This window comes from Artemia sp. Qi Xiang Cuo, chromosome 2, assembly GCF_049724085.1.
Source record: "Artemia sp. Qi Xiang Cuo chromosome 2, ASM4972408v1, whole genome shotgun sequence".
NCBI lineage: Eukaryota > Metazoa > Arthropoda > Branchiopoda > Anostraca > Artemiidae > Artemia > Artemia sp. Qi Xiang Cuo.
In genome coordinates, this window is record NC_142795.1 from 82,808,682 (window position 1) to 82,835,740 (window position 27,059).

Here is a 27,059-nt window from a genome sequence, read left to right on the forward strand (position 1 = left end):
TTTCTGTCATGTGGAAAACCATAAGCTTTTAAACTTTTAGCTAAAAAACTTTTGTTAGCTTTTAAAGACTTCAAGTACGTCATGGCTCACCCTTGAAGCTTCCGTTGAACGGATCTTTGCGCAGTAGAACCTGCTCCTTTTATTCTTTACCAACCATGGAGAAGGCGACTCCGCTGGAGATAGAGGAGCCAAAGAAAAGGCTAATAAAATTCTTTCTTTTATCCGTGATTCATCTGTGAAAGTTATTTTGTATTTTCTTTCATTTGTCTTAAAAAGATCAATATACTAAACAAAGAGTTTCGAGCTGAGGGAACATGGATTCACAGGCTTTTGGAAACGTCGTGACAGACGTATCTGTTGCTCTTCAAGTGCTATTTCAAAAAGAAAGAAATAGGGCAGGTACAAGAACCATTTAAAGTTCGGTTGAGCCCTTCTCATTTTCTTGCACTTGATTGTTTAAAGTTGGGACCTAATGTACTTCGCCCCATGAGAAGCTGCAAAAAATTGGCCTATTGAGTGCTAAGAAGGTTCACAGCGTCCAGATGAGCAATCTGATTTCTTTTTTTTTTAAAGTTTTGCTTACAAATGAGCAAACGGGTTGACTACAATGACCTAACATTGGAAAATCTCAAATGGTTAAGACCAAATGTTGCCTTATCTGGATATGTGGACATTCTTGTGCCTCTTTTTCAACGGTTTCTGAATTTTCAGGGTGACACTGAGGCACAACGTGATAAAATGCAAATGAAAATGCAACAAACGCACAATTTTGTGTGCTGTTTTGAAGGATGATAAATCCGTTTTGTTTCTGCTTCCATTTTTTTTTTCGCTGTGCTAGGGTACGGTACTTGACTTGACTACAGTCAAGTCAGCTATAGTTCACGACTTGTTACTTGGACCTCTTATATTCCTTTCAAAATATTTGGATAAAATGGCGACAAAACTTTAACTAAACATTGGATGCAGTCAACTATAGTTCAGTTAAAGATCTAAGCAATCAAAACAAACATCAGCAAATTGCATGAAGAGTATTACCTTTTAAGCGAAAAAAAGAATGATAACCATTATCTAACTTATTATTTAGAGGTTGATTTCCTAACTTTATTTTAAATACAATTGAAAAATTTAAAGATAATATGTTTATCGATCGAAGGATAACTGGTAATTATGTGTAAATTGCGTAAGAATGGTCAGAACAGTGAAAGGGGCTGCGCGCGCAAATTTTTTGACTTGCACACGCTTGTAACAACTTGCACTCTTTTTTTTGCCTAGATCTGCACTCTTTTTGACGTCGGCAGTTGGCTACCCTAATCTGGACTACGTGTCTAGATTTCCAAGTCCAACTAGATGTGCATCTGACCGCCACTTTAAAGTATACACTTTTTTGCAAAACGATTGAAAAGAAACATAACAAGAAAGGAAAATCAAAAATTTTTTAGTTTTATTAAGAATTCTATCTACACAGAAAGTGAAAGTAGAATTAAATACCTCAAGCGAAATAAAGTCATTTTGATATAGGTAGTTAGCGTTATTTTCTTCTCAAGGACGAAGCTTTTCTGTCAATAGCTTGTAAATAATAGAATAAATAGAGGTGGCTCTTATATTTTAATTTAATATTCAGAAAAATATTAGCTTCAATATCATTATAGTTTAATAGAGAACCATATATTAAATTCCCAAAATTGATTAGAAATATCTACCTTGTGGTAGCCTAGCTGATCAGTCTGTAAATGGGTGTCTCAAAAAAAGACAAAGAAATTCTGAAGCAGTCACCCAAGTGGACTAAAGCAGAGACACACGAACTTATTAGATTATATAAAGAATACTACGATGATCTTACCTCAATGAAGTCAAAAGTACATATCTGGGAGCTAATTGCTCTAAGAATATATGAAAGAGACCCAAGAAACTACAGACCAAGGCACTATGTGGACATTAAGCTCAGGATTATGTATTTAAGAGATAATTACAATAAGTTAAAGTCAAGAAAGTATATGTCTGGAACAGAGGCTATTAAATGGGAATATTTTGATGACCTTGATGAAATTTTTGGTTAGTAATTGCTTCAGCCCTGATGAGTAGGCTAATAGACCTTTTGCTAGGCAGTTTTCAATTTGTTGATTATTACAGGCTATTACTAGTGTTCAGTAAGTGAAAATTGAAGAATATCAGCTCTCCAGAATGAGACAAGTTAGAATAAAAGAGAGACATTTTTAGATTTCTGATTTAGGCCTATGCTTTTTTTCATGGTTTTAATTGTGTTTTAACAATTCATCCCCAGAAATCCTGGTAAATTTCTACCAAATCATATTATTGAGTTAGGAATAAAGTGAATACACCACTTGATTCCTTTTTTTATGCTGATTATGAATATAATAATCATTTCTATCGGAAATGAATTTCAGCCTCCCTATATATTCCAATTCAGGGTATATATTTCTACATTAGGGTGGGGGTAAAGTTTAAACTTACCTCCCATTTACATCACAAACAAAATTTGCCCCCCCCCCTGATGTAGAAATATATACCCTGAATTGGCATATATAGGGGGGCTGAAATTCATTTCCAATAGAAATGACTATTATATTTGTAATCAGCATAAAAAAAGGCATCAAGTGGTATATTCACTTTATGCATAAGTCAATAATATGATTTGGTAGAAATTTACCAAAATCATCTTTATACCCCTAGGCCTTCAACAAAATAAACAGAATGAAAGTTGTATCATGATTCCATATTTCATGCCATTTTTTCAGCATAATTACCATAGTTTGCACTCAGGAGAAAATTGAGATCCATACTGGATCTATTCTGCTCCTTGTTAAATACAGTGAATTGTTGTCTCTGTTATGGTCTAGTGACACACCATTAGAGATCTTCTAGAGAGATGCAATTTAAGCCTTCAGAAATGGTGACTGTAAGGTAGGTATGGCCCATCATGATCATTCTCCAGTTGTTCAAAGCTGACACCACTGCACAACAGCAACTTCAAATAGAGTATGCAAGATGGTTGAGTACAATTAATTAAAAAAATAAAGTTATTCTAAGGGAAATAAAGAGCAAAGTTGAAACTTAAAACAAACTAAGATTATTACTTCACTGCCTATTTAATATATATTAATATAACTAGTACAAATAAACCAACTAATTATGTTTTCCTATGCTTTTAGCATTATACAAAACTAGCACTTTACTGAAAACACAAAAGTCAAGTATAAAAAACAGGATTATTGATTTAAGAGTCAAAAGTGAGTATGTGGCCTGGCAACACTAAACAAATCTACAAATCTTTTCATAGTCTTGCACCAGTTGCGACATTAGTAACTTCCAGTATACAACTAAAATTATCTTAAAAACATAAGCGTTAAACTAAAAATTTTTTAATAACTGCAAAGTAATTGAACAGCGTACAGAAATATTGGATTGATTTATGAAACAGCATTTGGCTCTCACCAGCTATAATACCAATAGTGGGTAATATACAGTCTTAAATTGTAAGAAATATGCTTTAGTATCACTTGAACTGAAGATCAAATAAGACATAATATGAACTCTGGAAATCTGATTATTTCTCTATACAAGAGTGAATTTCAAGCTATGATACAAATTCTAAAGCTAGTCTATAGTCCTAATACTATCAAGATGGCCTTACTTTGAACTTTTGTACAAACTAATCATGACTTGTTCTTTTAAGAACCAAAACAAGAGCCAGACATTGAATTGAGCCATTTTGCAGAAGTGATACCAAATTAAATGTAAAAAAATCCTAAAATGGATTGTTGCTTTATCTTAAAAGGGATTGATAATATTTTGATTCTATAAAAAGTGTCCTTAATTGGTTTGCTTTTACTGTACCAAAACTCCTATCTTATTTTGTGTTTTCAGTAAAGCGCTAGTTTTGTATAATCCTAAAAGCATAGGAAAACATAATTAGTTGGTTTATTTGTACTAGTTATATTAATATATATTAAATAGGCTTTGAAGTAATCATTTTTGTCCATTTTAAGTTTCAACTTTGCTCTTTACTTCCCTTGGAAAAACTTTTTTTTTTAAAATTAATCTTTGTTCGTTTTTTATTAAAATCTAATGTAGAAGCAACGCTGTCATGATCTTTTTTATTTACACGGAATAATGTATGTTCGTTTTAAGTTTGAATGTCACTTCTTAGTTTCAGTTGAAAACTTGTTTTTAATATAATTTCTAATTATCACCAATCTAGGGGAGAAAGGCACCTCTAAAATATACTGCAAACAACCTTGACAGCTAAGAAAAACTTTCAGTCTATAATATAAAGGTGATTATCCATACTTCACAAAGCAATACATGTTTTTCAGGAACGTTTGTTTTTTGATGAGCAAAAAGCTATTTTTACTTGGCCAACTTTGCCTGAAAAAGCAATAATGAAGACAGGGCTTTTAAAATCACCTACTGATTAGCAGAAACTAGAAGGCTTCTTTAACAAAAGAAAGCTATTTGAGGGATCATTTAAAAGCTTATATTTATGCTTAATCACTTCTTATAAAATTAACTTGATAGCACAATCTCATGAAGTGCGCTTTCGGTAGTTTCCACAACTTTTTTAAATGAAACAAGTGCCTTTTCCAATGAAATGACCAAAAAAAGGTGATTTCAAAACCTAGGCAAGAGCAAAAACTAAGTGGACAAGGATGTCCCTTCCCCTCAATTACTGCTGTTAGAACTAGCACACAGGCTTCATCACAGAGTAAAGTTTGAATACTCATTTCAAAACTGTTGATCAATCAAGCTTAATTTTTGGTAGTTATTTAGTTGAAAAGTTTTTAGTTTTAGTTAATTTGTTTTAACAAAAATCTTTTACTTTTAATATGACTAGGCAATTTATGAAACTTACTAAGAGGGTCTGGAGGGGAGCATATTTGAGGGGATCTTATAAACCTCTAGTTAAGAGCTTTGGACCATAATTATTGCAATGGTACCATTTTATGCTTCCAAACTCTTCCACTTACAAAGTGGTACCAAATGTGCTGTTTTTAGTGTGATATGGCCCTTTTGGATGGTAAAATTGATAAAAAGCACATAGATATGAGTAATAGGCTGAAAATCTGCCTTCCCGGGATATGCTTTAAAAAGTGAGTGCGTCACGCTTACAAAAATAGTGAATTATCTGAAAAGTAGTCATAAGAAGGGACAAACCATGATTGAAAAAAAAAAATCCAAGCTGAAATCGAACGCATGATAATCTAATTTGAAGTCCAGCACTGTACTAACAGAACCACGCCTCTAATAATGTAATTTAATATATTGGTGTTTGTAGGACTTCCAGTTAAGGGTTTTGGACTGTAATTATTACAGTAATACTGTTTTATGGTTCCAAGATTATCATTTAAGAAGTGGCACCAAAAATGTTGTTTTCAGTGCTATATCTCACTTACAAATGGTAGAATTGATAAAAAGCACATAGATATGAGCAAAAGTTTTAAGTGAGCCATTAAACATCACTAAAAACTTCTAGTAGCCCACTTGCCCTAGCTTTTCCACTTGAGACATGGCACCAAAAGTGCCATTTTTAGTGCTATTTGAAACTTGCTGATGGTGGAATTTATAGGAAGAATGTAAATACAAGCAATATTTTTTATATGAGCTATCAAAAATCTATATAAGATGTTCTGGTAGCCCGCTAGCCCCACCCCTTGAGAAATGGCATAAAAAGTGCCTTTTTTCATGCCATATGGCACTTGCACACAGTGAAGAGTATACAAGGGCAATTCAGAAACTAACCTCCAATTGGTCACAGTGCGTGTAGTGGGGGGAGTAGCGCGCCATCTGTGCATTCACGTACTCAGCAGGTCAGTCGGCATCAAGCCGTAGTCAAGTGAACATTGTACCTGTGCTAGTTTAGTTATTGTGGTAGTTTTAAATGTGTGCTGCAATAGAAAATCCTGCCAAATGTGAAGTGCGTGCTGTTATAAGGTTTTTTACAGCCAAAGGATACTCTGCAGCAGCTATTCATCGTGAGCTTTGTGCCGTTTATGGACCAAAAGTTATGAGTGAAGGAGTTGTCTGTGAATGGGTACGTTTATTTAAAAGTGGACGAGAAAACGTTCATGATGAAGAGAGGAGTGGTAGACCATCCTTGGTGACTGACAAACTTGTTCAGACAGTTGATGAAAAGTTCGTGAAAATCGACGTTTCACAATGGCGGAGTTGTCTACTGATTTTCCACAGATTTCTAAGACTCTTTTGTACAAGATAGTGACAGCAAAATTGGGTTACCATAAGTTCTGTGCACAATGGGTGCCCAAAATTCTTACCGACCACCACAAAACTCAAAGAATGGCCTCTGCATTAGACTTTCTGTCACGTTATGAGGACAAAGGAGAACCATTGTTAAAACTCATTTAAAATTTCCTGGTTCTCAAAAGTTTTTCTAAAGTAATTTCACATTTGAATATGTCATAGACTTATGACTTTGGATTCTTCACACAGGAATAACATCCCCTTTTTATGGTAGTTTTTCTGCACTTTTATCAGGTTGGCTAATGAGGAAAATTTTATAAATAATGTAAGTATCTCTGAAAGGTCAGCATGATTATTGATTGAAGAGATATAAACATGGCTGTAAAAAACAGCATGAATATTATGGCTACTAAAATTACTCACTGATGTAACTGACTATTATTGCCCTAATACCAACTCTTCTATGTGTAAACCTAGGGTAATGCTTATTTTTGCTGGATCAATTTTTTTCCCTATAAAGATTGCAAATATGTGATATGAATTTCAGGCTGATATTACAAACTTTGCTGATGCATTGATGTCCCCTCTCATAAAGGAATCATCTTGTTAAGTGTCATTTAATTATCTTCCAGCTATGAGTTTTGCACTTTAAAACAAAGTAACATGGATTTTCTTCTGCTTGGTTTCTTAACAGTAGACAACTTGTGTAAAATAATAATTAACTTCAGTAATGTATATGTTTTTGAACTGCTTAATACCATCCAGAGCCAATAAGTAATATCTTATAGAAAATTTAGGCTTGTCAAATAGATACTTGTGTTTGTTATAGGCAGTTCTAGGTTAGTGAGCTTTAATGATGAAGCAGTAGCTTATATTTTGCAAATTATAAGGTAGGCTAGTGCAGAAGTTGAGTTTAAAAAGAATCTTTTTGTGGGTGTTTGTGCCTAGCTCAGGGACATGTAACTGTCAATGCTGGTGAATAATTGTTTTACTAACTTTTGAAGTAAATGTATTAGTAGTTGTATTGTTTTGTAACGATTTGTCTCTTCAAGCATATACTTCAAAAACCCAGGTCACAAAACCTGAAATAATACAAGCATAAGCAAAGCACAAGCAATACATAACAGCAAGCATAAGCACAAGCAATACATAACAGCACACATACACAAAATACAAGCAAAGCATGGCAAGTAAGTAAGGAATATTACATCTCCCTTCTTTTTGGAAGAGCTTGTCAATCAAAGATTTATTCTTGATGGTGGCTTGACTTGTCGACCACTCCTGGTAGTTACAGAACTTCTGAGACTGTTGTTGACTTCAGCCCCGGAAGGCAGGGAGACCACAGTGTTTTCCTGGCCCACGGCGACCGGCAATTCTGGCATGCTGGCTTGGCGAAAGTGCACGTCCTCTGTTTGGGGTAAGTCCGGAGAGTGATGCCATGAATCGTGTACTGACAAGCTGCCAGTGTTTGAATCAGAATCAGAACTCTTCTCATCTGTAGTCACGACTTTCAAGTGCTTTCTATTCCAGCGGTAGTGTCTGTTTGCTTTCATCTGTACTACATACAATTGTGGCGCATCTGCTTCTTGGATGACTGTTGCAGGTTGCCAGGTTTGATCGTTGGACCGTACTCGAACTTGTTGGCCTATCTGCAGTGGATTAAGGCTTTTGGTATGTTGATCATAGTAGCGTCTCTGTCTTTCCCTTTCTTTAGTCCTTGTGGACATGAATTCCTGCATAGGTATGACTTTTGGAGATAAGTGCTCAATGGTGCAGGGCACTAGGGATCTCAAGTTTCTACTCATTAGCAGTTGGGCTGGGGAAGCTAGACCATCGACTGGTGTGTTGCGGTACTCGAGGAGAGCTAGCTCGAGGTCAGTTTTCGATTTCTTTGTTTTCATGATCATGGTCTGAGCAATACCAACTGTTTTCTCAGCGAGTCCGTTGGACTCAGGATGGTTTGGGCTAGAGGTGTTGTGTTGTATTCCCCACTGTCTCATGAAATCCTTGAACGTTTTTGAAGTGAATTGTGGGCCATTATCAGATGTAATCATCAAGGGTATCCCAAATCTAGAGAATTAATATTTTAGCTTCTGTATTTTGAGGTTCGTTTATTTATTTATTCCCAGCTAATCCGATTAAAAAAATCGACTGTAATAATACACTATGATCAGGTAGTATCTTCCGGATATGTAAAACAGATCAATGCCAACATGCTCCCATGGGTAGCTGGGAATATTGTGATGAAGCAAGGGTTCTCTTGCATTTGCTTTAGAATAAGTGCAGCATGCATCACACTTCTTGACGAAATTTTCTGTTGCCTGACTCATCTTTGGCCAGAAAATGACTGATCTGTCTTTCGTCTTCTCGATACCAAGATGTGAAGCATGGATGCTTTGCAATACAGCGATTTGCATGCTGTCTGGGATGACAAGACGGTCATCTTTCATGATGATGTCATCAACAACACTGAGATTACTTTTTACTGTCCAGAATTCAGCTATAGATGACGGAACCATTGATCTTTTTTTGGGCCAACCTTCTTCTACCATTTTCCTCAGAACCCTCAGCTGTGGATCTCTGAGCGTTTCTTGTTTCAACTCTGATAGCTTTTCTTGACTGATTGGCAGTAGTTTCATAACGGAGTGTACAAAGTATTCAATTTCTCTGTGAAGCAATGGTTCCTCAGTTTCTAAGTGGAGCCGGGAGAGGGTATCTGGGATCAGTATTTTGGTGCCTGGTCGATATGTTATACTGAAATCGTAGGGTTGTAAATGTAACAGCATTCTTTGAAGTCTCGGCAACAACTTATTGATCGGCCGATTGAGGATTGTTTCCAGGGGTTTATGGTCACTGATGACTTGGAAGTGACGGCCATAGAGATACTGATGAAAATGGCGACATCCAAAACAATGGCATACAGCTTCTTTTCAATTTGTGAGTATCTCTGCTCTTTTTCATTCAGCGATTTCGATGCGAATGAAACAATTTTATTCTCTTGAAGCAGGACAGCACCGAGTCCTGATTTGGAAGCATCAACTTGGATCTCTATTTGATTTTTTGTAGGATCAAAGAGCAAAATTGTTGTTATGATCAACGCTTTAATTTTTGTGAGTGTGGCTTTGTGTTCATTTATCCAGTTGAAGTGCTTCTGCTTAGCTAAGGTCCTAAGAGGTTCATTGAGGCTTGACAATTTTGGGATATAGCGTGAGAGGTAGTTTAGTATCCCCAGGGCTGTTTGTAGTTCTTCCTGGGTTTTGGATGATGGCATTGTCTCTATTGCTTGGATCTTCTTGGGATCTGGATGGATTCTGTTTTCGGACATGATGTTTCCAAAGTACGGTATCAAAACTGATTTGAAGATGCACTTATCTTTGTTAAGCTTGACTCCCTTTTCTCTAGCTCTTAAAAGGGTTTTTTGAAGATTTCTGTCATAGTCCTCTTCAGATACACCAGAGATGATCATGTCATCCGAGATTACTGAGAATCTCTTGAGGTTGCTGAATGCCTCTTCCATGTGGCGTTGGAAATCATCTTGTGCAGACTTGAGTCCAAAGGGCATACGTCTAAATTTGTATCACCCATATGGAGTTGAGAATGTAGTCATTTCGGAAGATTCGTCATCAAGACATAAGTTCCGATATCCTGTTCGGGCATCTAGCTTGGAGAAGTACTTAGCGCCTACATGCTTTTGCACAGCTTCCTCAAAAGTTGGCATAGGATGGTGGGGTCTCTTTATGGCTTTGTTAAGATCGTGAGGATCTATACAGACTCTCAAGGTTCCATCTGGTTTCTCAACAACCACAGCTGAGTTCACCCAATCAGTTGGATGGGTCACCTTCTCGATGACTCCTAGGTTTTCCATACGATCTAGTTCTTCCTTGAATTTGGGCTGGAGACTCAAGGGGATTCGTCTCGTGGGCTGAATGGATGGCTGTGCACCTTCCTTGAGGATTATTTTACATTCACCTTCCAGTTTCCCAACTCCTTCAAATAGGTCGGAAAATTCGGTGAGTATCTTATCAGTGCTGAGCTGTCCAGATTGAAGACTAAGTATCAGCTTTATCAGGTTCAGCTTACGACTCGCACTGAAGCCAAGGATAGGAGTAGGGGCTGACTGCACTACAAAAAACTCTATGGGTTGACTATCATTTGATTTGTAGGCACAGTCGAGCTTAAATGTCCCCAGGACGGGACTAGTCTGACCGCAAAAGCTTGTTAAAATATGGGTTTAGGGTGGATTACAGGTTCTGGATTCAGTCTTTACACCGTCTGTCTGGTAATGATACAAGCTTGTGCCCCTGTGTCAATCTTGAATTTCACACTGAGCTGGTTGGCGATTCTTTGTTTAGCATATGGCTGGTCATCAGCTTTATCCATCATTAGTTGATGGATGAATAATTCGTCAGTTTGTTGAGCTTCAGAACTGATTATGTTCACAGTCTTTTTGCTACCACAGCAGACATGTGCAAAATAGTTGGGTTTTCTGCAGTTACTGCAGATCGTCCCTTTTGTCGGGCACTGGTGATTCTGTGAATAGTCTCCGCCACAGAAGTAACATTCACGGTTTTCAATTTAGTCACGATTGGTTTTCCACAGTCTATTTTGATTCTTCTTGATGATATCAACTTCTTGTTTTCCATGACTGGTTGATTCTGCTGACATTGTCTTAAGTTGTACCTGGGTTTCTGTGTAGGTTCTTGCTACTTTGATAGCATCTGAGAGAGTCAATTCAGATCCCGATTGCAGTAGTCTTTTACAAATCTTCTGGGATGATGTTCCAAAGATGAGGCGATCACGGACCATTTCGTCAACAATCGTAGCTCCATATGAGCAGTCTCGCACTAAGATTTTCAGTTCAGTTGCATATTGTTCTATAGTTTCGCCTTCCCTTTGGTCACGTTTGTGGAATGTATATCGGGAGAATATAGGGTTTGATTGTGGATTAAAGTAGTCATCAAATTTGGCAAGGTATACACAAATTTTGTCTTTTTCATCAGCTGCTAGCGTCCAAGTGCTGAACACATCTCGTCCTTTTTCACCAAGCCAAATTAGCAGATATGCACACTTGATTTTCTCACTTTTTCTGCTCAAGGGTCCATCAAACATTAGATTAGCATGACTTTTGAATCTAGTCCAAGCCTCTTTTAGATTGTTCGATTCCCAGTTCAGCTCAGGATATGGGACGGTGGTATCCATCTTCTACTCTGACACCATGTAACGATTTGTCTCTTCAAGCATATACTTCAAAAACCCAGGTCACAAAACCTGAAATAATACAAGCATAAGCAAAGCACAAGCAATACATAACAGCAAGCATAAGCAAAAGCACAAGCAATACATAACAGCACACATACACAAAATACAAGCAAAGCATGGCAAGTAAGTAAGGAATATTACAGTTTTGCAAAAACAGTGTATTTCCACAGAGTAACTATTTTTTAATTTGCTTGTCTTTGGAAGATTTATGAATGTCTGTCAATTTTCTAAATAACACTATTAAAATTATCTTTGCACATTTGAATCTCAGGAATGGCTTGTTTTTCACAACTGTTTGGAGAAAGGATGACATAATTCAAGTTGAGTGCTATTAATAGGCCTAAAAACCAATTTTTCAAAAAACAATTCAATTTTTAAGTGTAGTATCTTACAATGTCCAATTCTGTTTTTCTTTTAGGTATAAAGCGAGTATATAATGATGAAAAGGACTTTATCTCTGAAGCTATTGTTGAGCCAATACTTGAAGATTCAAAATCAAGTAGGGTAACCTTTTTATTATAGAATAACAAACACTTCAATTTCTCTCTCACTCACTCATGCATTCCTTCCATCAGAATTGTCTTTTTGTAGTCTAAAATAGTGTAAGTCAGCCGTTTCCTGTGATGTCGCCGCTTTTACCTCTTTTAAAAAGGTTCTGGATATTTAAAATTTTGGTTTTGACTATTCTAAAATTCTATGATCTTTTGTTTGCTGAAATTACCTCTGTAAATAAAACAGACAGTGGTGCCAATTCACAAAAATTTAAAGGGAGCAGGGGGGAATGAATTTTTTCTCTCCAAAAATACAAAAAAAGACAATTCTTAATGAAAATAACTCCAAAATGGAACTTTTTTTTTTACTAAAATAATATTTTTTGAAATTCTGTATTTATGTCAACAGAGTGGGAAACCTTGTATCCAAGGTTTGAAGTGTCTTAAAATTTACCCTTTTTGTTGTTACCATGATCATCTCTCCTGTTGGGAACTTTTCCGTCTTTTCCAAAAACTATTGAATTTTCAAATTCAATTAATTTGAATAGATTTTTATAGATAAATTTCATTTTCAATGGGAAATAAATTTCACTTATTTTAGATTAACATTAATTACTAAAACAGATATAAACTGCTAGTATTGTTTTTAAAATTTAATTTTTAGGGTTTAAGTTTCTATTGACAAGGTAGCTGTTTATTTACATTCATTATCTTGATCTGTTTGGTTATTTGAGTATCTCAAGGCTCTGGAATAATTGGACATTTTTTATGTGTTTCATATTTTAAAAAATAATTTAATATGCTCTCATCTCATATTTGATAATTTGTTTTTGACAGGCCCAACAATTCTTGGGAGGGATGGGGCAGGTTCTTGAAAATCTTGCTTGAAGAAAAGAAATTTGCAGTAAAGTAGGTAAAGTACATGAGAATATAAGAAAAATCATAACTTTCTTGTTACTTTGGGAGGGGAGAAGGGCCCGGTGGCCTTTAACTTGCATAAGTGCTTGCTCTTAATTGCTGTTTACACTTTGTGCTTTATTTACTGCTGCATGTTATTGGAGCTCCTGAATATGGCTTTCAAATTTGCAGCAAAATAAATGAAGTCCATGAGAATATAAGAAAAATTGTAAAGCTCTTGTGATTTTGGGAGGGGAGAAGGACCCAGTGGCCTTTAACTTGCATAATTGCTTGGTGTTAATGGTGGTTTATACTTTGTGTTTTATTAATCACTGCTTTCTATTTGAGATCCTGAGTATGGCTTTCATTTTGTTAAGCTACTTAAAATGAAAAAAATATTATGACTTGCTATTCATGCATGTATATTTTATATCCACAACTTAAATAATGCTCCTCATTCACCTTTGTATGGGGTAGGTACGGATTTATGCGTACCTACCTGTTGAATCGCTTGCTATTCAAATTGCTATTGATTTATGAATCGCTTGCTATTGATTTAAGCGATTCAAAACTTAAATATTTTTAAGTTGTCCTTGCCCCTGCAAGAAAAGACTCGAGCTCAGCTAAATTTAGTATTGTGATTTTTCCTTTTTCCAATCATGACAAAAGGTAAACATTGCTGGAACAAGTTTTTTAGACTAGTAAAACATTTCATTATTTGCTAAGTATTTAAAAATTATAATAATTACCTTGGGCCCCAATTTAACTGCCCTATATCCCCTGCTATTGAGCCTTTTAGCACTCAAATTAACAGTGCCGAGTGTTTATAAGTTATAATGATTACCTTGGGAGCTGGTATGAAAACTCTTCTGTCCCTCGTTTGTTGGGTCCTTCAGGAGTCAAATTAAGGACATGCTAAGGTTTTTTCAACTGTGCTTAGCACTTGTTTTTATAGAGGAATTAGAGGTGATTTGCCTAGTCTGCTACTATTTGCATCCCTAAAATGCATTTCAAGAAACTGTCATTATCAGAACTATCAAGCCATCTCTAATTTATTTGACTTATTTTAGATTATTTTCAAATGAGTTATGTTTTTTCTTTTTATGTTCAAGAAAAAGACTATTCAACTCGTTGTTTTTTATATTGTAGAGAAAAATTGAAATAGACTATTCATACTAAACCTGGCAGTATACTTTACATATTTAATGTTTTTATCTTTTTATTCATAGGCTGGACAGATGGTGAAGAAAGTCAGCTAAGTCAAACGTCAACAAGTTTTATCTTCTCAAATCATTCACCCAATTCATCAGGAGGGACATTCAGGAGACAGTCACATAAACGGAAAGCAAGCGATTCAACAGGTTAAGTAAATGCATGAGACTTTTCTTGGCTGTTATTTATTATCTTTCCAGATACTTAGCTTGCTGGGCTAAAGCAAGGTGATATTTTGAATCTAGTGAGTAGATAATCAATTTTTTACTAATATTCTTTTTCTGGTATTCTCACCTACATGGCTTTTAAGGTGAGTACTTCAAAAAAATCTGGTATGGATATCTCCTATGGACACCAACACGAGGGGTGTGCAGGGGGTCAATATCTGCAATAAATGCACTAGAATTTACAAAAAGAGAAGAAAACAATTACTAACTATTGCTAACTACTATTACTATAATTATTTACTACTTTTTACTACTATATATAAATATAATTATTTACTACTATTTACTAATTACTATAATTATTAATACTATACTATTACTAACTACTATTACTACTATTACTCTTACTATATAACTATTACTAAAAACAATTACTAACTAACCTTGGGATGAGTGCTCTAGTTGTAGTGTTGAAGTTTGCAGACCTTGAAATTGACATTGAGTCTTTAAACAGAAATATATATTCCATGAAATCTTAAAAAATATGTTTTATTACATTATAAATGCTCTGAAGTATCTGACAATCTTTGTTTGTTGAATAAACAAAGTACACTGAGATTTCGCGTGATCCCTGAACTAATATTAAGTGAACCTAAGGTAGGTTTTGTTTCATAACTTTAATGATTTAAATAGTGTCGTCCTAATATGTCTGACATTCTCTATTTATTGAATAAACGAAGTACGCTGGGAGAGCATTGTAGCAGATTTTCAGGCAGAAGAGTTTTCTAATTAAATTCATAGGCTATTAACATTTACTCTAGCTTTTGAATAGGTGTGTTTTTATTTGAATCTAAGGGATATCTTCTTTTGGACTTCATTTAGCAGTCTAAAGTAAGATCAGAACCTGAGCTGATTACCTGAAATACTTTACCTTGCTTTCCATCTCTTTCTACGGGGACTAGGGCTACAGAAAAAAAAACATTTGTTTATAACAATCTGTTAGTTTATTATGTAATAAATTTACATCAGTCGGTTCCTTCCTTTGAAATACACTTCAAGTGGGTGGAATTTCCATTGGTCAAAAGAATCTTTTAGTCTAAATTAATTATTTAACTTCTAGTAAAGCACAGATGAAACTCTAGCTTTTCTTGTGTCTAAGAGAGGCCAAACCATTCTTATTTGTTTAAGTTTGGTAAATAAAACAAGTCAAGAGAGACATATGCACATGGGGCTCCCTGAAGAGTGTATCACAAAGATGTATGGGATCATGAAGTGAAAAGAGAAAGAAAACCACAACAGCTTACAATCAAATTGTCTTTTCAAAATTTAGCTTCAGCACAAATAAAATGTTGATTTATCAGATCAACAGGTGAAGCAAATGAATCAACAGGCTAAGTAAATTCATCAGACTTTTCTTTGCTGCGAGTTGTATTTTTGTCAGTTCACTTCCCTAGTTGGGTTAAGAACGTGGTGACAATTTTGATTTATTCATTGGCTAGTATAATCCTTCTTTAATCTTGACTAGTACTGTCTCTGAACGTTTAAGTTGACTTTTCGGGCAAAAATATTTACAACTTATTTTAAAAGACAAATTGATTTCTTATCAAAATATAGTTTTATTTTCTTGTCGATTGCTATTTTTACATTGCTTGTTTGGGCTGTATAAGATGAGATAGTGTTTATGCTAAAAAAAAAACCCTTCACAATATCTAAGAGAGCCAAACTGCCTTCATGTAGTCAAATAAAAGACACAAACAACAAATAACTTTTAAGAACTGTTCCACTGCACCTCAGGGTGCCAAATAGGTGGAATGATCAGTATAAAATTTGAGTCGGAATTAGTAAATCAATTAAAAAAAAAAAGTGTGTCCTAAAACTTGTAAGATGAAGTTTAGAAAAGAAAGGTTAAAAAAGGGGCAAATTAAGAATAAAGGAAAGAGGAAAAGGCAATTCTCTTGTTTTACATTTTAATTACAGAGGGAGGGGGATTTCTTCCATTATAAAATCATCTTCGTGTAAAAATATGGCCTTGTATCTGAAAACGCTTTAAAAAAGTATTATCTTAGGATATTAATTTTTTGTGCAATTTCGATTTGGATGCTCTGGAAGTAATTACCAAAAATTTACCACACCAGTAATATGAGTGCAAAAGTCCAAAGATGTTGATTGCAGATCTCATACAAGAGATACTGATGTATATGCCTAATTTTTAACTCTAGGACATTTTCAAAAAGAAGTGGAATGGAACATAAAATCGAGAAGAAGAGAGAAAACAAGGACAATAACAGCAAGTGAAAAAATTATGCAAATATTTCGGTCAAGACCTCCGTTTGACCGTCCTCGGTGCAGAATAAAACTGATAAAAAAAAAACAACTATAAAACAAAACTGAAATAAGATGACCCTTTACGAGTAATGGTTAAAGGGTAACTGGATAAAGATATAAGACTAAATGGCATTTCCCAATTTCATCTTACGTAAATCACTCTTAAAAGCTAATCGCTCTCCAGGTACGAGTATTAAGAGAGATTGTATTTGGTTGCAAAACATAATCTTGTGAAGCGATTGTAAAAGCGATCGGAATTATAAATTTCATCATAAATGGGAATCAAAAGTGTTTTGATTCCGCCTTGGCTCAACATGTCTATGACAACCTTTCATTTACTTTTATTTGATAATAACTCTATTATTGCCCCCGTTAAAGGTCTCATGCAAGTGTTCAGGGAGGCAGTTGAAATAAAGAAGCATATTCACCTAAAGGTTGCCCTCAATAGAGACACTGGACAAACTTTTCTAAGTCATATTTATGATTTTCAAAAAAGAAGTGGGATAGCCGATTGTAAACAGATGGGCTGTATTATGTCTGATGTCTAGTGAGTGATTTGCTTGACCATTTTTGAGGATTTTCAAAAAGAAGTGAAATGGTCGATTATGTATCATCTATGTTTATAGTGTAACTAGCTTACCTGTCGTGCAGGGCTGTGACCTCAAAAGAAAGGAAATTCAAGGAAAATATCCCCTCCCCCCATGTATTAATAACGATCATATTTTTATTTTATTTTTGAAAAAGACACCCCCTGCAGAAAACTCCTCATTTGCTGAAAATTCCTTCCCCTCTCGACAATTACCCCTCAAAAATTTTCCCCGAATATAAAATAACGATTGTATTTTTAAATTCGAAATTATTTTTAAATAATATGAATCAAAGCGACTGTAAAGTATTTGTGTTCAAGGGTCTCCAGTTTCATTTTCAGTGCGAAAAGTATTTGAAAGATCAAGACGACCTTGAAGTGAGTGGGGATTTTAAACCAAAACCTTTGCAATAGTCTACTCAACAACTGCTCAAAGTGTTGCCAAATTACTTTACCTGCTGATTAAATCGTGTATCAGCGTTTATATTTGAGGAAATCGTTTTGATTAATAATTGTTGTTAAGTTTGACAATTGTCGTTTCTCTATAAAAATCGGCAGATGACAAAAACGCTTGTAAATGCTCAAATGTACACTTGATGTTTGTCCAAAACAAATTGTGCAATGTCTGTGGCTAAATATTGTAATGCAAGTCACTATAGGGAAAAAGAAAAATTACAGCACAATGAAAAAAATTACCTATTTAAATTATCGTAGATAGATTTCAGCCCAAATTCACCTGTGTCACGATTCAGAGCAATTTTCTTGAATAAGATTTTCTTTATTTCAAGAGTTTTGCAAAAATTTTGCTTTGAACCCCAGTCCCTAGAAATCAAAGAGACATTATCGAACAAAATAAAATTGTCTGGAAAATTGAAAATATGTTCTGAATTATCTAATTATCTAAGAATTATCCATGGAATAAGTAAGCTTATAAAACTAGACTTAAATCTTCTGATGGCATGTCCAAGGTGCAGAAAGGGAAAGCGCTCAGAAATCTAAATTTGGCATTAGAAACTTGAGATTATTTTCTATGGACAAGTCAAGTTCAAAACTGAATAAGACCATCATTATTAGCTGTCTTACGCTCTCAATAGCAAGCATTGGTTGTGTTATACACTTTTCTTGCTGGTGAGGTACAGCCTGCAGTCCTCTTTTCTTCTGATTAGCTGAATAAGGATGAAGCAAAAAAGCTCTATTTTGCTTTGTTTTTAATCTTCTTCTTTTCAAATGGTCGGATTGTTTTTTGTCTTTGAAACTGCAACTTTGAAGATTGTGAGTTGTGTGCGTCATTTTACTTTCCCCTTTGTTTTGTTTTGTACATTAAAAATATTTTATAAATAATATTTATATTTGTAAATAAAACAATAATGACTATTAGTTTAGAGTTTGGGGTGCTTGAGCAAACTATTTTATTGATTAGATTCATTTTTTACAGGCAATACATCAGATGCTTCTTTTGAAGATTTTCGTAGCGAAACAGATATATTCTCTCATGGTGATGACATACAACTCAATACGCCCTCGCTGAGTAAAGGTACCTTTTAATATTTTTAGTGGTATGAAAAGGAAAAACAAATTAGGGATATTCTTGTGTGATCCATCTCAAATAACAGGTGTGTAATAGTGATAGTTTTCTTGTATTCAACGTTCATTTCAAGGAACCATTAATAATTTAAACTGAACCTTTTTAGTGAAATTTGAATATTAACAAATTTTTAACTGTAATTTTTTTAAACATGAACACATTTATAACGATATATTTTTTTCTAACTTTTTGAAATGAATAAAAAGGAAAAGGAAATTTGAGAAATTTCAGTGCATTCCCTCTCAAATATTAGCGTTAAAAAAAAGTAAAAAAAAAACACTGAAATGGAAAAAACAGAAGAACCATAATTAAATATATTTCTTTAAGCATTGATTCCGAGTGTGACTTATTAGTTTTGTACTATCAGATAAAGGGTCCTCCGTTCTCCGTGGGTGATAAGGACGTGAATTCTTTGTTGTTTTAAAAAGCATGGTTTTTCTAACTGATGTATTTACAAAAAATTATGTGCTTACTTTTGTTCAGACTAATGTGATTTTTGTATAAACAGCGAAAAAAAAAAACATTAGCAACGTCCCCCTTTTCTGGAACAATGCATTAGGATAGATATCTGGTAGATATGTATTAACATAGATCATAACATGGATTGTAGATATTAACATGGATGGTAACTGGAATCAGTGAGGCAAGATACATTATGTTCGTAATTTTGGTGGGTTGGGAAATTTGCCATATGTTTGAATTTTTTTCGAAATAATATTAACATAGATCATAAATATTAACATCGATGGTACCTGGAATCAGTGAGGCAAGATACAGTATGTTCGAAATTTTGGTATGTTTGCAGTATGTTCGGAAATTTGTAGTATGTTTGAATTTTGTTCGAAATAACATTAACATAGATGATAGAAATTAGCGCGATGGTATCTGGAACCAGTGGGGCCAGATAGAGTTAAGTTCAAAATATTGGGAGGTTTACAGTATATTCGGAAATTTGGCAGTATGTTCGAAATAACATTAACATAGATCATAGGTATTAACATCAATGGTATCTGGATTCAGTGAGACAAGATACAGTATATTCGGAAATTTGCAGTATGTTCGAAATAACATTGACATAGATCATAGATATTAACATCGATGATATCTGGAATCAGTGAGGCAAGATGCAGTATGTTCGAAATAACATTAACATAGATCATAAATATTAACATCGATGGTATCTGGATTCAGTGACACAAGATACAGTGTGTTCGAAATTTGGTAAGTTTACAGTATATTCGGAAATTTGCAGTATGTTCGAAAGAATATTAACATAGATCATAGATATTAACATCGATGATGTCTGGAATCAGTGAGGCAAGATGCAGTATGTTCGTATGTTACAGTAGAAATAAAATGGAGACTTATCTATCAACAAATGAAATGACATCATTTTTATACAGTCCTAATAAGGGCTTATCCCAGATTTGCCTCTCAACTACTCGGACAATCTGTCTTGGCTTTTTCTACAATTAGCCATGTCTTGATGCCTACTGCAAAACACTTGATTTTATTTCAAAATCAACCATTTAACCAAGCACTTGGGAAACTATAGGTTTTACCGTTTGCCTGCAATTCCAGGGGACTTGTTGGTCATATGTCAATATTTTTGACACGGTATTGCACCTTTAGACCACAAGCGGCCAAGCCTATTAGGCTTAGGTTTCACTTGTTCGCTGCCTGTAAGTCCAATCAAATTTAGTCCCAGAATGTACATACAAGTCCAGTGGACATTTTCCGTCACGCGACAACCCAATCTTTCATCCCTTAGTTCTATGACTGTCAACCTTAGTTCTGCCCTAGGAATGACCTATGGATAGATGATAGATACACTCAGACCCCGGCGCCGCGCCTGCGGATCGACCGAACGCCGCTGATGAGAGGCCCGGGCGACCGCCGCCGAAGTGTCGCAACGCCGCAGGCGCGCCGCCGGCGGCAGAGGAGGGGGCGTTCGGTCGATTTTAATTAATTTTGCGGCTATTCTTTATTGCGTCAACAGCAAAGTCGGAGCTTTCCCTTCTCGTGTGGTTTATTATTTCGATTTTCCTGACTGGAAATCAAGCAGGACTTGCACTATCCCCGAATTTTCGGGTATTTCCCCGAAAATCTATGCGTCACCCCGAAAAAAATTTGGTTCCCCGAATCCCCGAAAATCAGTCTGCATCAATCTTCAGTCTGCATATTGTTTCATTTAATTACATTTAAAACGGATGAGCTTTTCTTTTTCTACCTAAGAAAATAGCTGGCACTTCATTTTTCTTCATACCGAATAAACCATTAAGTGTTTTTTGTTTCATTGTAATTGAAGTGTTCTCATGTGAAGTTATTCATCATGTATTTTTCAATTAGATAAATTCATTCCTTTTAGATACAGTTTATATTTTAGCTGATATCAGGTATTTATGAGTTTATAATTTGGAATGAATCCCCAAAAGAAAAAAGGAATAATATCCAAAAGAGCAGCCAAAAGCAATAAAAAAAAACAGCAGTTCAGCCTTAGCCTACATGACATATATTCTATAAAAACGCCAAAAAAGATTAAACATGTATTTTTTTAAAATTGTTATTGAAAAACGTTTTTGTAGGTAAGGAAGGCTTTTCAGGAATCCAAAAGAGCAAAAAAAAAACAATCAATATCTGAGTAATCGATTTTAACCGTTTTAAAGGATACAAAACATCCAAAGGCAAAGGGCGTTATGAAAAAATTAAGCTTCTAAGTTCAAACTTATATTCAAAGTTTTTACCCAGATAACTGACGAATTTTGTGATACGGCTTTTGAAGTTTTGTATGCAGTAACGCTCGATGAAAAAACACTACTAATTTTGATAATTATTTATGTTAAGAATACATAGCTAATAGATACTTCAACTATTATGCAAGGGTTTCTGAAACGCCATAGTCATTTCGTTTTCACTAGATATCTACTTCTCTTGATGAATAACGAAGAAGACCAGTTTCCAGCCAGCGACTTGTGAATTTTTGAACTCATGAATAGGCTCGAATCTGTTGTAAATTTAAGCTGTGATTTGAGAAAGACTGATGGAAACATTAATGTTTGCGGTCAACATTGATCGCGCCGGCGGCGCGCCGCCGACATCTTATCTGCGGCTTTGCGCGCTGTTTTTGGCCCCGCCGCCGCCGGTCTTCCCTCATCGGCGCGGCGCCATATATATATATATATATATATATATATATATATATATATATATATATATATATATATATATATATATATATATATATATATATATATATATATATATATATATATATATATATATATATATATATATATATATATATATATATATATATATATATATATATGCGACTGCGACTGCGGGATCGGGCTTCTTCAACACGAGTTTCGCATGGAAAGTTTGCGCAGAAATTTGACCCATGGATTACTGAAGGTATTTTGGCATCGTTAAAACATAAAAATAGAAAATTTAAGAATTATTTAAAATTACAGACACCTGAGTCGTTTGTAGAAATCATAGTTTATAGGAAAAAGTTAAAATAAAATATCAGACATGAGAAGAGAAAATATTATAAAGAGAAATTTTTTGTGTATAAATCGGATATGAGAAAAACATGGCAATTGATAAATGAAAAGATACGTCCTCATAGTCGTAAGAATACTAGTGTTAATTGCCTTGTTTTAAATGGGGAAAATGTTACAGAGCCCAATGAAATTTTAAATGCTTTTGGAGATTATTTCAGTAATATTGGTACTAGACTTGCATTGACTATGAATATGCAACTGAATTCCCCTTCTCTTCCAGTTAATGAGCAACATGCGGATAATTCGTTTTCTTTTTCTGAGATTAAGCCTCATGAGATTGAAAAAGTTATTCTGAAGCTTAAACGGAGTTTTTCTAAGGACGATTTTGGATTTTCGGCTCAAACCGAAAATCAAATAGCATCAAGCATTTCACCTTTGCTGGCACATATTTTTAATTTATCACTTATGCATGGGGTTTTTCCTGAAATTTTAAAAAAAGCAAATGTTATAGCATTACCTAAAGCTGGAAGTTCAACTGACCCTTCAGATTATAGAGGCATTTCTCTACTTTCGGTTTTCAGCAAAATTTTGGAAAAACTTGAAAATAGTCAATTACAAAAATATTTATTTGATAGTAAGATTTTACACACGTCTCAATATGGTTTTATAAAAGGAAAGTCAACTGAACTGGCAATTCATGAGCTTTTACTAAATATTAATGATTCACTAGACGATGGTCAACACGCACTGGCAATTTTTATTGATGTCGCCAAGGTGTTTGACACCGTAAATCATTCGTTGCTTCTTTTTAAACTAAAGTCTTATGGGTTTTCAACACAAGCTGTTAAATTTTTTTCATATTACCTTTATGGGAGACGACTAGATTGTGTTGATAAATCTCGTGATCTCCGTTCCGAAACTTTTCCAATTAATTACGGAGTGCCTCAGGGCTCTGTTCTTTGGCCTATTCTATTTATTCTTTTTATAAATGATTTGCCAGAAGTTTTGCCTCTTTGTAAAATTATAATGTTTGCTGATGATGTAGTATTTTTTGCTTCTCACCGGGACCTATCAGTTCTTTTCCAGAACCTTGGAAGTACGTTACTAACTGTATCTGATTGGTATTCAAGGAATTTACTAGCTCTTAATGAAAAAAAATGCCAGTATATGTTATTTTCGCGAACTGGATCAGTAGTGTCAGATACCTTCTCTCTTTTTTTGAATGGTTTTGAATTAAGACGGGTGGATCAGTTCAAATATCTTGGGATTATTTTAGATGAAAATTTGTCGTTTCATAAATATGTAAAAACACTGTCGTTAAAAACTTACCGAAATATTGGCATGCTAACTCGTCTTTGTCACTTTTTTACTAAAGCTATTCTAAAATATATTTATTATTCTTTAGTCCACCCATATTTTCTCTATTGCATGTCGGTTTGGGCATCTACCTTTCCGTCTGTTTTCAAATCTCTTCAAATACTTCAGAATAAAGCAATGAGGATTCTTTTTAATGTTGATTGCAGAACTTCAGTTAGACACCTATATGGGACTTCAGGAATTTTCTCTTTGGACCAACTTCATTTAATTTCTATCTCTAGTATTTGTCATGATTATCCATATAGTAATTTACCTGTAAATTTCTCCGGCATTTTCTCAACTCATTCTCAATTTCATAATTATCATACTACGCATCGTTCAGACTTTTTGTGCGAAATTCGCCCGACATCGAGAGCGGGATTCAGCATCCGTCACATTGGCCCAAAAATCTGGAACTCAATTCCTGCATCAGTTCGAGAATGTAGCAACAAGTGACATTTTCTAAGACTGGTGAAGAAATATCTTATGACATGCTAAGCATTTTTTTCATCAGGATTTTCTTTTTCGTTGTTGTAAAATTTAGTTAGAAAATGGCTGTGTATTTTCGTTGGCAATATTTTCAGCGCTAAAGTATGCCACCAGGCATGTGCGCTGTTTTGTGACATTTATTTATGTACGTGTTATAAATAAAAATATTCTACTCTATATATATATATATATATATATATATATATATAGCTATATATATATAGCTATAAGAATAAACAGACCATATATTAAAATTAAGTTTTTTGCACCTTTTGAGACTATCGTCATCATCATTTGCTGTCGTTATTCTAGAAAATTCGGAAATTTCGAACATACTGTATTATGCCTCATTGATTCCAGATACCATCGATATTTTCTGGAATCTGGTTAATGTCGACATTCACCGGTGAATTTTCGAAATTCCTTTTTTCCTGCTTGGATTCAATTAGCTTTGCGAGTCAGCTTTTTCAGTCTTACGCAAGCTATGATGGTAAAAGTTAAAGTTAGGTTAGTTTAGGTTAAATTTGGTCATAAATATAAGAAATGGGTTAAAAACATAACTTAACCTAGCCGAACTTGACCAAACTTGTTGCATTAAACTGAAAAAGTTGACTGGCAACGCTGACTAAACCTAAGGAGAAAAAAGGTATTTCGGACATTCACCGGTCAATGTTGTGTGGAACTATCAGCTTGATTTCAACCAGAAATATGTGTTTCAAGAAAGCTTTTCTTATCAAAAGCTTTGAAACCTTGTCGTTAGCCTCCTGTAAAATTAACAGAATTTGGGATTCACCCTATTTCATTTGAGCGTGGCGAGGTTTGCTAATAGTTAATTATAATAATAATTAGGAATTTTTAAAATAATTTGAATTAATGCTGAAGCAGTTGAAATTATTAAAATAATGTTTTAAAATTTATAATGGTTAAATATAATAGTTATAATAATAAAGATGAATAGTTGTTCATATTTTTTTGTCGCGCTAATAAAAGTGTATTTTACAAATTATTATTTTAGCTGGTGATTTTGAGAAGGCAATAACATTAGAACCCAAAAGGAATTATTCTAAAGAAGCTTAGCAAAAACTAATTTGATTTCCTTCTTTTTAGTAAGATTGCTCTCTTAATAAAATTCTTTTATATTAACTCATCAGGTTGAGGTGGTTAGGGCATGTTGTGTGGATGAAGGATGACAGATTGCCGAAGATTGTTCTTTTCGGCCAACCATCTAGGGCTACACGGAAAGCAGGTCACCCTCGTCTGGTGTGGGCGGACGCCATAAAGAAATATTTATCGGAACTGGGAACGTCATGGGTGGTTGTAATAAGGGAGGCTTTGAATCGATTGTGATGGAGGAAGATCGTGCGTAGCTGTGTTGGCCTCAGGCAGCTTGGTGCTGCGATGAGTTGTTAGTCGTTAGTAGTAGTAGTCTTTCTCTTTGCTTCTCTTTGTTTTTCGATACTCTGTTTTTCCCAGTGAATATCACCGGGTTAGCAAGTTCATGTGACTTTATAGCGGAATCGGCTAGGGTATACCCTTTTATTTTAGATATATAAATATCTACTTTAATGTTTCAATTTTAGCCTTGTTGGAAGGCTTTGCTCACCTAGACTTTTGGAGGAGAGGGCTACCTTGAATACTAAGATTTGCAGTGACTTCGAATGAATTCCACACTTCAGCTTCTTTCCGTACTATATGATTTTGATGTAATATTAAAATATCTAATTCAACAAAAATATCATTAAATTAGATAATAATAATAATATTGTAGATAGTATCTAATAGTAATATTGTTAAACTAATATTAACAATCTAGCTTTTATCGATCTGCTTTGCCTGAAAATAAATTAAGATTTGTTTTTTGTTTTTTTGCTTTTAAGAATGTAGATTTTCAACTTTTGTCTTTTAGGTAATTCACTGAAATTGAAGAATGAATCTAAATTGGAAATAATTTTGGAACAGCAGCTTGAAGTAATGAAGTCATTACAGAAGTCGATAGAAAGGCAGGATAACGAACGAAAATTGATTTTTAGCGTTTTTGAAGAAACACAAAAAACATTGAGAGAGACAATAGCAAATCAAACTGCGCTCATGCAAGGCTTTTTTAATTTTATACAAACTCAGCAAACAATTTCGTCTCACAACCAAATAGGACGAACCGTAACAGTTAAGAAAATGCACAGCTTTTCAAATGAAAACACTAATTCACAATCACCACCCTAACTTGTAAGTTATGATACAAATTATACATACTTTTGGGAGTTTATAGCAGAATTCTCTAAATCTTTCGGGAAGATTAAAAAAAAACAAGATTAGTTTGAATGTCAATGAAAGAAACTTTAACAATAGAATGTATATACATTTGCCAGTTCATAAATAGGAAGCTTTTTATCTATTGTAAACGAAATTGCGCCGGCTAAAGAAATGAGTTATTTGTCTGATACGAAAAAAAAACGTAAAGGAATATTCGTCCATCTCAAAACTTGTTTCCTCGGGTGTCAGGAAACTCGGGACACCTAGACCAGACTTCTTTCGAAATGCTTCTTTCGAAATCAAAGCAAAATTTGACTTCTTTCTGAGCTGAAGTTAATACAGTCTTGTTGTAAAACAATGTATTTTAGTGTTAATTTTTAATCAAAATTTTGTTATGTTAGTATTTCGTCCCTTAATAGTGTTTAGGGTTGTTTGTTTTCTGTCAATCGAGCGTAGATTATCTTGTGTATTTTGTTTCTTATATATAAATTCCAAGAAAAATGATGTGTTTTCTTTAAGTCTTATAAAAGTGAACATGTTCGAATGATTAACTGTTTCACAGAAAAGGTAGTGCGTTGTGGACTAATTGTTTTGAAGTTCCTAAAACAGGAGATACTCAGCAAAAACAGTTTGTTTAGACAACCCATCAAGTAACACATTAACCCTAGAATACATCCGTCATTATAGAGAAACGTAAATGTCACTGCCGATCAACTTCAC

General features: G+C 34.4%; 1 protein-coding gene across 1 annotated transcript; it reads left to right on the forward strand.

Annotated features, from left to right (window-relative positions):
- Window positions 1-1,614: 1,614 nt before the first annotated feature.
- LOC148955699 (uncharacterized) lies at window positions 1,615-26,843 on the forward strand. Its single transcript, XM_089103565.1, has 5 exons — window positions 1,615-2,052; window positions 11,894-11,974; window positions 14,093-14,224; window positions 18,589-18,687; window positions 25,996-26,843. The coding sequence occupies exons 1-5, from the start codon at window positions 1,731-1,733 to the stop codon at window positions 26,307-26,309; spliced, it is 948 nt and encodes a 315-aa protein (XP_088959691.1). The 5' UTR covers window positions 1,615-1,730; the 3' UTR covers window positions 26,310-26,843.
- Window positions 26,844-27,059: the final 216 nt, after the last annotated feature.

Excerpts from the sequence above, each read along its gene's own strand:
- LOC148955699 (XM_089103565.1), top strand. The coding sequence starts at position 1,731 with ATGGGTGTCTCAAAAAAAGACAAAGAAATTCTGAAGCAGTCACCCAAG. Across the intron at positions 11,975-14,092 it reads ACTTGAAGATTCAAAATCAA|GCTGGACAGATGGTGAAGAA; the intron begins GTAGGGTAACCT and ends TTTTATTCATAG. Across the intron at positions 18,688-25,995 it reads TACGCCCTCGCTGAGTAAAG|GTAATTCACTGAAATTGAAG; the intron begins GTACCTTTTAAT and ends TTTGTCTTTTAG.